General features: G+C 34.4%; 1 protein-coding gene across 1 annotated transcript; it reads left to right on the top strand.

Moving 5' to 3' along the window:
• Window positions 1-2,482: 2,482 nt before the first annotated feature.
• On the top strand, window positions 2,483-5,789 carry LOC128232996 (uncharacterized). Its single transcript, XM_052946840.1, has 4 exons — window positions 2,483-2,544; window positions 3,368-3,755; window positions 3,989-4,185; window positions 4,404-5,789. Exons 2-4 carry the CDS (start codon window positions 3,441-3,443, stop codon window positions 5,455-5,457), a joined length of 1,566 nt encoding a protein of 521 aa, XP_052802800.1. The 5' UTR covers window positions 2,483-2,544; window positions 3,368-3,440; the 3' UTR covers window positions 5,458-5,789.
• Window positions 5,790-15,133: the final 9,344 nt, after the last annotated feature.

Genomic DNA, 15,133 nt, shown 5'->3' with positions numbered 1-15,133 from the left:
GATATAATGAAGAAGATTCGTATAAAATGGCCTCAGAGCGTACACAACCGTATAAAGAAAGGCTTTTCTTTGCAAATTATCAGGGCCTCTTGGAAAGGTACTGGCTGCCGTTGGTGACAAATGCATCGCATCGGATAATAGTTGAGCAGATTGATAAACTACGACAAAAAGGCGTTAGTTTACCTTCTACAGTAAAAAGAGTCCTTCGGAAATATCAGCATGAGTTTCAAGACCTATTCGAACTTTCGGATGACAGCGGAGAAGAGAGTGACGATGAAAGTAGTGATTCCGAGGACTAATAGATATGAAGTCTAAAAGTATTTAACCTCATTTATATACATGAACTCGACCAGTGCAGACATGGCTCCTTGGAAGGAATATTTAAAGACTATTTATTACGATCCATCACACGCAGCTAGTTTTGCCGGTCCCCAGAAATTATACAAAGCGGTACAAAGAGAGGGTAAATACAAACTAGGCATGCACAGAATACGGCAATTTTTGCATGACCAAGAATCGTACAGTCTTCACAAACCCGTGCGACGGCGCTTTCAAAGAAATCATGTTATAAGCGCGGGGAAAGACGATTTATGGATGGCTGACCTCATCGATATGGTCAAGTTTGAAAAATGGAACGACGATCACAAGTATATTCTGCTAGTCATAGATACGTTTTCCAAGTACGTATGGCTTCGACCTTTGCGACGAAAAACGGGCGAGGAAGTGGCAGATGCGTTTGCGGACATATTTCAAAACTCTGGTCGAGATCCAGCAAAATTGATCACGGATAAAGGTACTTTATTAACAGACGACCTATGTATATATGAAGGTTCACATTTGTGAACATTTTAACATTGTGTAAATATTATCCATAAAAAATGTCTATTCTAAAACTTCGCTGTATACATTTTCAGGACAAGAGTTTAAAGCAAAACGTGTTCAGGACCTCATGCGCAAGTTCGACGTGCATTACTTTCCAACACAAAACGAAACCAATGCCTCAACATCGGAGCGAGCAATTTTAACTATCAAACAGAAACTCTATCGCTACTTTAATCACAAAGACAATTACAATTATCTATCCGTATTGCAAAACATCGCCGATAGTTACAACCATACCTATCATAGAACCATTGATATGCAACCTGCCGACGTCAAGGAAAATAACCAGGAAGAAGTGAGACTAGCTACATACTTTGCACAAAACCCTAAAAGAAAGAAACTAATGCCGAATCTGAAGCCTTTTAAATTTAAAATCGGCACCTACGTACGCATCAGTCATCTGAAAACCGTGTTTACTCGAGCTTACGATCAGACGTATTCAGGAGAGATATTTCGCGTATATACAAGGTACCACAGAGGCATACTACCAATCTACAGACTACAAGATCTGCAGGGCGATGACATTAAAGGAACATTTTATGAAAGTGAGTTGCAGAAAGTACACGTGGATGCTGATCAGACATGGAAAGTGGAAAACGTGTTAAAACGCCGAGGCAAATGACGTAATAAACAATACTTTGTGAAGTGGAAGTATTACCCTAAAAAGTTTAATAGCTGGATAAATGCTAGTGACATTGAGTAATTCCCGACTATGTTGTGTCGTTAGCATTTAAAATATAAACATATGTCATTATTATAACTCCGTTGATTGTACTGTACAATTATGAAAGAACTGCAAAATGGCATACATTGTAAAAAGTGCGTGTTCTACCTTTTGTAAATAAGTTGTATGATATCCAACTTTTAAATGTATGAAAAATATCAATATTGCCAAAACGTTATTCAATTGTGTATACTGCATTAAAAGTATGTAAATAAAGTATGTAAACCTCATATTAGTTATAGTCTATTTATTAACTATTGAACCCTTAGTCAATAAACTGTCTTTTACTCAGGCGACAAACATTTACCAGTGCACATTAATTTTATTATCTGAATAGTACTGACCAATAAAATATTCACTGACAATGAAAGAAACTTGGGTTTTAAATGAGCCTTTCCTTATGCGGAACAGAACAAATAGTTTCAAATTATAGAGCACTAATGTATTTTTGAACTGGATGAATATACTTATTTACTGCATTAGAGTTATACAATGACCTTAGTATATAATGACTGAAATACAATTAAACCACCCAATAACAACCAAACGAACGTTTGAATAAAATTCAAATTAAGCAGTAGGTAAGCAAGGTATATTACATTTCATTAAATGTATGGACGGACACATAATTGCACACTTACAAGATAAATACGCATAATCACATTTCGCCTTTTTAAGTTTCAATATCACACAACCATTCAAATATTGCGCCATTTTAAAGCCCTAAGGTTAAAGTATAATATTGGCCTAGTTTTATTCAACCAAGCACGTTCAATATGACTCAGTCGCACAACTATGCATATTTACCATATCGGCTAACAATAACATAGTTTAAATAAGTTTACCTGTATTCTGTATCATGTTAACAAAAGGCCGGTGAAATTGAGGAAATAAATAATAGAATAAAAATAAATTATGTGATATTCTGTGGTAATAATGTAAGCTGAACAACAAAATTTAATTTACTAAAATTATCGTGAATAGATTGGAGTGATTTTGACAATTTTAAGACATACAATATTGTCCTCTTAATACGGATATGTAATAATAATTGGGAGCGTATATCACTAGTAATTAATGTGATGTTTTTTTTCTTTCGCGTTAATTACCGGTATAAATACATTTTAGAGGAATAAGAACTGCCGTGGTACGTTTTATTCTTATTTACTGGCATGTCCCATGTATATGTATAACACAGATAAATCGTATCATGTTCAATGCTATTTCGCTTTAAAAACACACATTTGTTGTATATAACTTTGCTGTAAGACAGTTTATGTATTTTATTTCTCATGTACATGTATTGGAATGTGACATAAATAAATTATTAATGCTACCAATGCGTTCTTTTTCCGTGTGTCTACTGATTAACTGTGTTGCCAGAGATAATATTGCTCTGTATGAACATTTTTACTGAGATTGAAATGAACGGAACTATTACGTCACGACTATTCAATAACAACTTTGGGATCCCGCATATTGCACCGTACTATACCTCTAGTCAATCGGTTAACGTCTGAAGTTGTTTACACTTTAATGGCATTTAATACATGTAGTATAGTTTACGTGATATAATACTGCTGATAGGGTGATTTCTTTAACCCCGGAATTACAAACATAGTTGACTATTTTGGGAAAAACGCTAATAGAACAACTATTCACATATCGATCACTTTCATGCATAAAGCAATTAAAATTAATGGTTCCCCATCTATTGTCCTTTCCGATAACTCGATTATCTTTCCCTGAATACTCTTCAAGTGGGCATGCGCAAAAAGCGGAAATTTACTTCCGGGGACTACACAAACCAGGAAGTAAACAGCAACAAGTGAAAATGGAAAGTAAAGATTCAAAACTAATAAAGAAAACGGGCAGGAAAACCCCTAAGTACTGTTGTATTTGTAAAGGAATTTACAGAGGAAAGGTTATTGATGGGAGAAAAGTGTCATTGCACCGTTTTCCTCAGAACAAACGTTTAAAACGTGTGTGGGTGCAGCGATGTAAAACGGTCATGAGATCGTTCCAGTGGAATGAACACAGACGATTGTGTAGTGAGCATTTTGTTGGCTTCAGAGGACCTTCATTCCAGCATACACTTCCATCTATGTTTCCAACTGAGACTGGTGCTACCAAAACCTTCCAGCCAACGGTATTTTTTATTTCTTATATTAGTTTAAGTTCTTCCTTACATGCACCTCAAAATGAATTATGTTATATCAACGGTGCTTAAAAACAATGTCACAGCACTTATTTGTAAATTTTGTAATTTAAGAAATGATTAAAGAATTGTTTTCAAATACAGCCTGGAAAAATGTGTACCATATAGCCTGGCAGATTTTGTACTAAAACATTTATCTTATACAGTTTCATTTGCAATTTCAGCTCCTTGATGAAGACGTAGGTGATGATGATGATGGTGATACGGTCAATGACGATTTAGACCTAGAACTGTCAAATGATGATAGTATACAGCCACAACTGTCATTTGTATCCCCTTCCGGGCATGCCATTGATACCTCTGTCCACCTGCATGATTACTGCATGGGACCAGTACTACAGCCACAGAATCAGTCCTTTAGGTATTGTTCAATATATATATATATTGCTTCTTGTGCTATGAAATCGATCTGATAAGTTAATTACTTCTGATCATTTTTCTTCATTCTTTAACAAAAATAGGAAAATTTAAGTGTTTGTAAATGTTTAAGGCCAAAAAAACAAACATTTGGTTAGGGTTACCAGACTGTACATGTAAGATGTGGTAAATGGGTACATGATCAATTTGTATATGTTTCAGATGTTGTGACACACAGACTGAGAACAACTGTGCAGTGATGGAAGTACAAACTGAAGAAAGTTTCCTGGGAAAAACAGCAGACTTCAGTTCACAAACAGAACATTCTACTAGAGACTTTGGTGTACAATGTCAGCTACCTATGCTCACATATGATGACGTAAAATACAATGACGATTTGGTCAGTTTTTACACCGGAATCCCTAATCGAGTTGTGTTTGAAGCTTTGTTTGATGAAATCAAGGATGAAGCTGAAGTGCGGACATCAAGGCGGAAACTTAACTATAAAGATTCAGATGGAGGACGGCCAAGAACTCTAAGTGTTCTGGATGAATTTTTCATGGTGCTGATGCGCCTACGTCTAGGTCTGTTATTTGAAGATCTAGGTACTAGGTTTTGCATATCCACTTCACAATGTAGTGACATTGTTGAAAGATGGATCAACTATTTACATGTACAATTATCCTTTCTTGTTCAATGGCCATCTCGTGAGGTAGTGAAAAATAACATGCCTGAACAATTTAAAGAGAAATATTCTAACACTAGAATTATTATCGACTGCACTGAAATTTACAGTGAAACATCCAGTTCTCTTTCTTTGAAAAGTTTAATGTACAGTGATTACAAGTCTCACATGACTCATAAGATTTTGGTGGGTATAAGCCCAAATGGTGTTGTAACTTTTGTTTCTGACTGTTGGGTGGGCTGTACCAGTGACAAGAAACTCACAGAAAAATGTGGACTCTTGGACTTGCTTGAAGAAGGAGACGCCATAATGGTTGATAAGGGTTTCACTATTACAGACCTTACTACTCCAAGAGGCATTCATCTCATTATTCCACCATTTAAACAGAAAGGAAAACAATTCTCTAAACGTGAGGTTCTCCTTACAAAAGATATTGCAAGTTTACGAATACATGTTGAAAGGCAAATGGAGAGAATCAAGAACTTTCGAATATTGCATGGCAATATTCCTATAACACAGTCAAGGAGAATTTCTAAAGTGTTCAAAATATGCACATATTTGACAAATCTATGGCCACCACTTGTTCAATAATAACTCATGTGTCAATGAAAGCGTTTGTATATATCAAGCATTAGATTTAGGGATAAAAACTTGTATACTTCTAACTAGAACAATGAAATTACAATTTTGTTTTAAAATCATTTTTTCGAGCAAGTTATATGATAACATATGAGATTACACATTTGATTCAGGTTTGACAAAAATGGATAAGGAAATATGCTCATGTGAATGGATTTCAAGATTTGATTTGAAACATGTATGCATTAACTGATCAATTTATTGATATAATTTTTTGTTTGTGAAACATCTGCTTTGTATTTTGTGGTTTTATTATTTGTAACATTTCTAAGAATAAAAGTCAAAGATCACTTATTAAGTTTGGCTCTGAAATGAGTTTTTTTTTATTTGCCATGTGTAATTGATCTACCACGTACTTCAAATCATTAGTATTGAATTGCTTAAAGGATTTTTCAGTATGAACCATTTTCATATCAGTTTCATAATTGAACTAAGTGGAAATAAGAATAGGCAAGAGTGCCATAGATCAAACTGAAATGCCCGACAAATGTTAACTTTAAGATACATTAGATTAAAAAAACTAGCCCCATGCTAAATATGTCCCAATGTTTAAAGGGACTGTACACCAGATTGGCACCAATAAAGTTTTTTTCTGTAACAAATCTCAGGACAAATTATTTAATAAAATGTTTTACTCTTCTGATATGATAATGGTAAAGAAATACCAAAATGTAAAAGAAAATTGAGCTATGGATTGAACTAGTGTCACCAAAATAGCTGTCCAGTGTTGTATCCACTTTGCTACGAAGGCTTATCCGAAACCATATGAATGCTTAAGCTAATATACCTTACTTGGTTATATCCCATGATATCATCAACTAGCAAATCACGCATAAGAATGAATTCTACTAGGTATACATACCCAGTAAAAAAAAATTAATGGAGAAATATGGAAAAAATAATGCGAAAATAAATTAATTGTATACTACGGTATGTGGTACTTCAGTTAGTTAGTTTCAATGCATTGTACACATTGATACCAAGTTTATGTCAGTTTTTGACAAGTTTCTTTTTTTTTTCGATATTTCATCACACGGTGTATAGCCCCTTTAAGTTTTGCACCCTGCAAACATAAGAAAGTAACACTCATTTGTTGTTTTTAATTAGCAAGTCAGAAAAGGAGAACAACTCGACAGTCTTGAGTTATGGGCCGTGCAGTAGCTACATGCAAACCAATATTCAATTGAACATCTTCAATTGTTTTAGAGTAAAACTCAGCTACTTCTTTAAACAATGGCAATATAAACGCTATCACTATCCTGCACACAAAATGCAATAATAACACACTTGAAAGGTTAAACATATGTCCATTTATTAAGCTCAGAAATACATCCCTGAAAACTAGATAAATGGAAAGGAAAAGTAGAAAAGGTCAAACATAAAACAAGGAAATAATTAAAGTAGATTTACAGCATCGCATAATCACAATATGTTGACAAAAGTACACATACTTTCAAAATACTGCCCAAAATTTAGATTTACAACTTTTTTATTCATGGTTTCAAATTATAGTAACAATACAGTCATTTTGGAGTTTCATTTTGAATATAGTTATGAAAATAACTGAAAGCAAACAAGATATTCACATAAATTGCCATTATTGATCATTCAAATGTACATGTATAAACAACACATAACTAGACGATGTACAAATCAATTGAACAGACTCATTCCCCTTTTAACACGTTGTGCGTACAGTTCAGGAATGTATGATTCAAGGCAAAATCTGTCAAGTTGACACAACATTTTCAGCCAAAATGATTCACAAAATGCAATTCTCTGTATAGAAAGACCTACACATGTCCAAACTACAAAATCACACCATTTCCTCCCGGTGATTCCCATCTGCCCTTGGACCTGGTAGTAATATTTGTGTGTTTCCTTGAGTAACACCTGGCCATTCTCTATCTGACAAAAAAAATCATTGTCTTCACAGCATTCCTCAGGCGTTTGCATCCTCCATTTCTTAGAGGCAGGACACTTAATCTCAACCAGACCAACACTTTCTGTACAATGTGAACAGAACACAAGCCCATCTGGACTGGCACCAAGGTAGGGTCTGTCGGCACATACAACTAGACCACTGTCTTTAACTGCTAGTCCTTTGTGGTCAGTTTGCATTGCTTTCGCATACATTCTCTTTGCAGCCTTCTCATGTTTAATTCCATATTCTGTGTACTTGCTTGTGAAATTGGAATACAACATCTGCCGCAGGAGTCCGTCAGGTTCAGTTGATTCTTTCCTACGACAGATGCTGCCAAAGTTTGAAGCTGTTAGGCGTTCTTTTCTGGCCTCTTGCCATTTCCCACTTTTTTGGCCCCTTGTTAAGATTTCAGTTAATTGAATTTCTTCAGCGCTTTGCTTCAAAGAGTCAAAATGATCCAAAAACACTGTCTTACTAGAACTGTCCCTCAAGTTTACACTATCATGGTAGTTGAATGGCACAGAATGTAACACAGGGAGATCTGGTTCATTTTCAGTTGTTTCAATTTCAAAGTTTTTTAACCAGCCTACATTCAACTTCGAACCAACCAGTTTCTGCCTAAATCTGTCAATGTTAACAGTGCATCCATTGATAGAGTTCAGTTCATGGTTTTTGTTTACAGAAACTTTACGTACTGACACGTTGTACAGTTTCTTCTTTGAGAACATAAGATCTTCAGATTTCCTAGGCGACAGCTTACGTTTCCGTGGTGCAGACAGCATGCTGAAGTTGTTCCAGGCACAGGGTTTGGATGTTGGAGCAAGGGTTTTTTTACGCGTCAGGTCTTCAAGTCCATACAGCAGGGCACCAATATGGTTGCAGCATTCACCTTCACTAGATGAAAATAAAAAAATTCATTTACATGTGTGCCTTTTTACTTGTTATACTTACATGTATATTCCAAAACATTAAAGTTTGAAAATGGAGGTGAATACACAGTATTTTACACTTAGTATTTCCTGGTAGGCCATGAACATACAAAACACAAACAGTGCCATAAGTAAACACCAACACGGTGAAGGGAGTTCATTGAATCAATACATAAGCTCGCCTGTTCTTTCATTCAGAAAAAAATAGCAAAACTCAGCTAACCATGAAAGCCAAAATTATGACAGTTATAACATGTGCTTTTTTGTCTCTTGTAACAAGTGTACCAAGTTTGATAAGAAGATATGAAATAGTTTGAAGAATGCCCCAAGTTTAAGTATTTGATAATACTGACAAAATAGCCTAGCGTGTGTGGGTTTGACACCTTTCATCAATGCAGATCAGAGACTTTGATTTATCACAAATTAATTCAACTTACCCAGCTGGACAGTTGCAGAACGCGGAGTGTATGCAGCCAGTCACTTTCGACAGAAGGATCCAGGGTTGGTACTCTGGTGACTTTCTTTTGTCTGCAGTTGGAAATGATGGCAGCACGGAAGCTTGAACATAACAGTGGCTGCACTCTTCGCTTATGAGATGGACCTGAAGAATAAATTATAAATAATATTTTAATTTAAATGACAATAAATAAACAACATACATCATAGAACATATGAAAATTGTACAAAATACATTATTTTTTTTAAAATTAAGATAAGTATATAGTCAGTGTGGTTCGACACATACATGTGCTTGCATCCACCACACCCCCCTTAATTGTGGCTAGCCCCGCCTACATAAAAATGTTGAGTACATTTTTCACACCAAATTATTTTTATGTCCAAGTCAAAATAGTCCCCTTGAGCTAATTATATAACTAGATGAAGTAAACATGGCAGAAAAAACAGCCTCAGACTTATTATAAACTCACTATTTGACATACCTCAACTTTCTGTACATGTCCGTCCACATAATAAGTCCTCGCCTTCAATTGACGTTTCGAGTCTCTTTTCAGTACAATGTAGTTGTATATATCCTTTTCCTCTACAGCAGGAAACAGATCAATAGTGGACTTCCATGCCTTCAGTGTTGATGGCGGTGGAAGACCCTCGCCACATGGGAGGATAAAGCGTTCGGTTGCTCTTCTCTCTCTTTCTTCCCGATCTCTCTCCTCCAGCACGCGTTTGTCAGTTATAGAAAGTCTATATGCGCCTTTTATCCTCTCAATCAATTCGCATTTAAGACCTGATACATTCAATTTCCGGTTCGCAAGGTATCTTTTCAAATCGACGACCTTAAATGGTGTCAACTCATTGTTATTCATACACGCCCCAGTGATCTCATTGTCTACGTCGGCCATCTTGCAAAATGTATTCCCCGGAAGTAGGAAATGGAGTAGCCTCCCTTAGAAATCAGGGGAAGTAACCAAGTTATCGGAAAGGACAATATAACAACATCATCTATCTAAAAGCGGTGGAATCCCGTCACACCTCACTGAGCTTGAAAATTGAGCTTGAAAATTGACTTCGAACGCGATTGCATCATTTATATAGAATAAGAAGGGGTCATCGGGTGCTTTGTGATCTCAATAGGCATGATTGACTACTTTATTCTCTCTGCAGGATGGTCAATAAGAGCATACTTCGACCAAACTTGTCACAGACAAAACGTCTGATAGTTTAGCATAGATTGATTCGTTTATCCGAAATAACAGCCAATTTTACCACAAGTAATAAAATACATATATTTAAATAATGAGGATCTGTCAATATCTCTGTCTTATGTGGCATCTGTTTGAGCATAAACATCATATATTTAGCGATGAATGTTTCCTGTTATGGTTTTGACGTATATTAAATATGAGTCATTTTAAATTATATATGGAACATTTATATATGAATCCTAGGAATCCAGAACGTATAAGACAACATTAAGCTAAAGTGTTTTGAGGTCTACAAAATATGCGTTGTAATAGTTTAAATGTAATACTTATACATTGTTTATGCCTCAGTGTAGCAGCGAGATACTGAGACTAAGTGAATACAGGTCCTTTCCGCATCAATGGTATTGATCGAGGTTTTTTTTCATTTGCCAAATAAACCAGATGAATAGAGCACGATCTCGATGTTTCATAACTGTAAATACGCATGCAATATATTCTGTTTATATCAAATCTTTGCTACAAAATCATCTAATTTTCACACAATGAAAATAGTTCAAACAAAATAACAATTTTGTCATGATAACAAATTCAACAAACGCCCATACAAAGTTAGAAATTGTATTTAATGAGTCCAATGCAAACATACGAATCGAGTTTTCATATGAACTTTTTTCTTGGCCTGAATACAAGTTTGCTGGAAAAATAAAATAAATCCAATAATATCAACCTTTTGAGATTTGTTTTATTATATTTGAGCAACGCTTTAATTTCATGACGATTTTTTGCATACATTTTAACTTGACCTTTAGCATAAACCGTTTATAAGATGGTTTCATACGAGGCCTAATAACATCATTGAATGGCTCTAGTTTTCTCATTATAAGTGCAATTGCAAAGGGACGTCATTGTATTAAAATAATTGACATGACGCTAGTTCGGACTTTGATTGTCTTCAAAAATCAGATATAATATTCAACAAAAGAATGTATTGAATTAAAGTCCACGCGTATTTGTGTGTAAAGGGTTAAGAAATGACTAGTAAATCTCTCCATTGGTTGAACATCATGAATATTTATACCAGGGTAGTTTGGCATCATGTCAATTGTCGAAAGTTCAGAGTATTCTAACGGAAGAGAAAATGGGGGGGGGGGTATATCCTTATTGTTTACACGAAAGTGCATGCATTTAAATATAGAAAACAAATCATCACATATTGAATGTTTAAAGTTCATGTGATTATACGATCATTACGTTTAGTATCATCAAAACTACAATTTCCAATTCATAATTTGTGATTTAATTAACAACATCTGTGATGACAAGAAGACAAACTATGTGAAGTATCTATTTCAAAAAGTGTAGTAGTTTTCTGTGAATATATTTTAAATATTGAATTATCTATACAGCGTTCTTTTATTCAGGCTTGAGGAATATTTTGGAAAACAAACCAACCCACAAACAGGTGGAGATGTAAGAGATTGATTGACCAAAACTCTACTTATACTAACAGTTATAATGATTCCTTAATACATTTTGTCCATATGAAATAATACTTTATATTGTTATTATAAGGCTGAAAGATAAACCTATACATAGTATTGAAATTGTTATCTGTTTTTACTATTAATTACAGCTCTGACCCTTACGTTAAACCAAGTAACATCACAATAGGAGTTGTTTTGTGACATTGAAAGAAAGTTATAAATATTGGAGCTGACAAAGGACAATAATAGATATATTCTTAAAAGATCCCCAATAGGTGATACCATAGCGTCACATAAATAAGTTGACGATCTATATCAGGAAATAATGACCCTTCCTATTAACTTCAACTCTGTTTTGATAAAGAAATACTTATCAGTAATTTTCCTACATTTTGTTTAATAAACAGATGACATTAATAAACCCCAAAGCATAACGTGCACACAACAAACAGGTGATTGACTCAAAGGAAAAAGCTGTGTCATTGACATTCAAAGGTAAAATACATCACTTTAAAGGTTTTTAGATTAATTCCACACATCTGAGTGGCACTAAATGAATGCTCCTGAAATGATATAAACATATTTATTTATTCAGCTCTGTTTACATTACTGATTAGATCACTTAAAAGTCACATGTTTTCATAATAAATGTCATTTTAACCAATCACTATTTTGTTTTATGACGTCATTTTCACATCGCGCAACGATTCTTGTTATGACGTGACGACACAAGAGGTGAATACGGCCGTAGTGCACTGGATTCGAAAACGGACTACCGTATTTTGCGATATGTATTGCGTGTGGATTTATTGTGGGTATATAAAAAAAGTGAAATATTTTTTGAAAAAAATCAGTATTCTCAATGGTAACAAATATTACAGGTTGTATAAGTAGGCATGTTACTGACAAATGTCTTGTAGATCAAGGCATGGAAAAGATCTCATTTGCGTACATATTTATGTCACATTAAGCACAAACACCAAGAACATTTAAATATGAATTATATGTACATTTATACCAATCCAAGTAACGAAACAAATACATTACGAAATTTTAATTATAAAAGAATTTTAAAAAAATTGAAAGTTGGCCGTTTTATTAAAATACTCATGTAAAATAATGACGTGTGATTACTTCAATCTATGAAAAACTTTGAAGGATTTGCGTGACAGTCATTTGAAAGGAAGGATGGTACTAAAGCATTGATCAAATGAAAAGTAAAAGTTTCTCGATAGAAGACATATACTATTTCAACTGATTTTTTTTTAACAAAATACTTTTGTTTGATCAGTCATAAGTGTATGCAATGTCAAACCCGTATATCCTACTGCATACCACAGGGCAATTTATCTTCGGTATACAAAACAGGGTTTGACACTTGCCTCCCAAGAATTACAAGAATTACAAGCGACAGACGATGTAATTGACACATCACGCTGTATGTAAAATCTGGCGTTTTGCTTTACAATTTAAATATATTAACATACACGTTCAGGAATAAAAACAAAACCTTATAAAATGCATACTATCATAAAATATGAAAATAGCAGTCTCAGTGTGATTGAGTCTGTTCATTGACAGTGTAACATTGTTAACGCCCACTAACACCGGCATAGGACGTATTATTATCCTATCGCTGCAGTTAATTGAAAGTTAATGTTTGAAAATAAATCATAAAAAGCTGACTCCCAAATGAAAATGAAGACAGTTTACGCATGTTTAACTCGTAGGCTTCGGCACAAGTACTTAATGAGCTTGGTATGTGTTTGTAATATCCGTATTTCACATTGGGTAGAATGTCGAGGTTTTGGCGACCTTAGATAATTTTTCATCAACTTAGGAATCAGAAAAATCGATTAATAACGGCCTATTCTGCAGATAGACTCGGGAACTATAATCATAGAAGTACTTGGGGTATATATTTTAGTTTATTATTATTATTTGTTTTATTAATAAGTTTCTTTAAGTAAATGAGGACATTGATTAACCTTCTACGATTTTACTTTATTAGGGAGTGTAGTGATAAGAGATAGATTTTGAACACAAACAAGTTTAAACCCAAAGTAATTTTACATTTTACTGACCGTGCCAAGGCGGTACCTAAAAATCCTTGATAAACACCCCTCGTTCTTTTTTTATAATATATTTGTACTGTACTGTTTGCGGAGTTTTGTTCTATTTTTTTCCATGTTTCTGGTTTGTGAATGTCTTTCCTGTGTTATATGTCTTTGGCGTCGACCCTGTACCATTAAACGGGTTTTGTGTTTAAACATTCGACTACTGTGATTTCTGTAGTTTTTCATAGAAATATTGTAATGTGTTTATTCCAAGAGTTAGTTCAATGATGCTTTTCATTATGAAAGTCTATGAACAGACGTTTTAAACATTTTATTTGCTAAGGCAGACTGTGTTGGATTGTTATAATTTCAAACAATAACGGCATCATATCTTTGGAAACGATTTGCATTTAAGTTACTATAAATTGTATTCCTTCGTCTGTAAGTCGAGTTGGAATTCCATTATTATAGACGATCGTTGGATTTACCCATTTGCTCTATCATTATTTGTTTTATTTTTCAGTTTCCTCAAGATAATGCATACTTTGAAAATATTTACCATATACGTTTTTACTATATTCGGGATTGTTGGAATAAGATTGAGGCTGTTCACACTGACTGGAGTTTTGTGTTGTTGTCCTATGTTTAAGGTTTGTGATTGTCTGTTTTTGTGTTATATGCCATTGATGTTGACCCTGTGACATTGAACGGGTTTTATGTTTGAACTTTCGACTTGACTTGTGTCTGTAGTTCATATGAAAATTGTTATGGCTGTTTATGCAGACATTTAAAAATAATTGGAATACATATGGACTTACCGCATAACCCTATAATCAAATACATTTTGCAGATAAATTATGATTAACTTATTTCTGGAGATAGACAATGATTAATCGTCTTTGAGTCTGTCAGTATCGGTCTTATCAATGATTGAATGGATACCAACATGGTGTTCCGAAGCGCAAAAAGACGGCATTTTCTAAGTCGGTTATATTTTTGCTGTTTCATGCTAACTATTGTATTCGTCTTACGTTGTTACTGTTCGGTAAACAAACATCGGTCACAATGTGTTCCGATTGATTCAATGCAAATCGCACTGGTAGTGCCATTTTACTACATGTAATTCCCAACCATCATTCAAGTTAACCGAATTAAGCGGTAAAATTGTAATACATCAACAATATAGTGACAGTTTACGAACCTTGGTGTGGCGTTTACTTCGTATAAAGGCACGTTTCATTTGCTTTGTTTTTAGTAAGTTGCAGTTGTAATTTGTTTCCTGAAACCTGCTCTTATTGACATTGTGCAAGTGTGTGTTTAAATTTTACTATCATATTTCAATCAATACTGGAGTCTCCGAAAACGCATTTTAACTAAATATAAACAAATATTTGCAGACATTATTCACGATTGATTGAATATTTATGTAAAAAGTTACAGAAACAAGCTCAGTAGCAAAAAGTTTAAACATAAACCCGGTTTAATGGCACTGGGTTAACGCCAAAGACATATAACATAAAAATCACAAACAAGAAACATGGAAGAACAGCACAAAACTCCACAGGCAGCACAG

The sequence above is a fragment of the Mya arenaria genome, chromosome 4, assembly GCF_026914265.1.
Source record: "Mya arenaria isolate MELC-2E11 chromosome 4, ASM2691426v1".
Classification (NCBI taxonomy): Eukaryota; Metazoa; Mollusca; class Bivalvia; order Myida; family Myidae; genus Mya; species Mya arenaria.
The sequence above is the reverse complement of the archived record's forward strand: the minus strand, read 5'-3'. Positions and strand labels throughout refer to the sequence as shown.

Excerpts from the sequence above, each read along its gene's own strand:
- LOC128232996 (XM_052946840.1), top strand. The coding sequence starts at position 3,441 with ATGGAAAGTAAAGATTCAAAACTAATAAAGAAAACGGGCAGGAAAACC. Across the intron at positions 3,756-3,988 it reads CCAAAACCTTCCAGCCAACG|CTCCTTGATGAAGACGTAGG; the intron begins GTATTTTTTATT and ends TTGCAATTTCAG. Across the intron at positions 4,186-4,403 it reads CCACAGAATCAGTCCTTTAG|ATGTTGTGACACACAGACTG; the intron begins GTATTGTTCAAT and ends TATATGTTTCAG.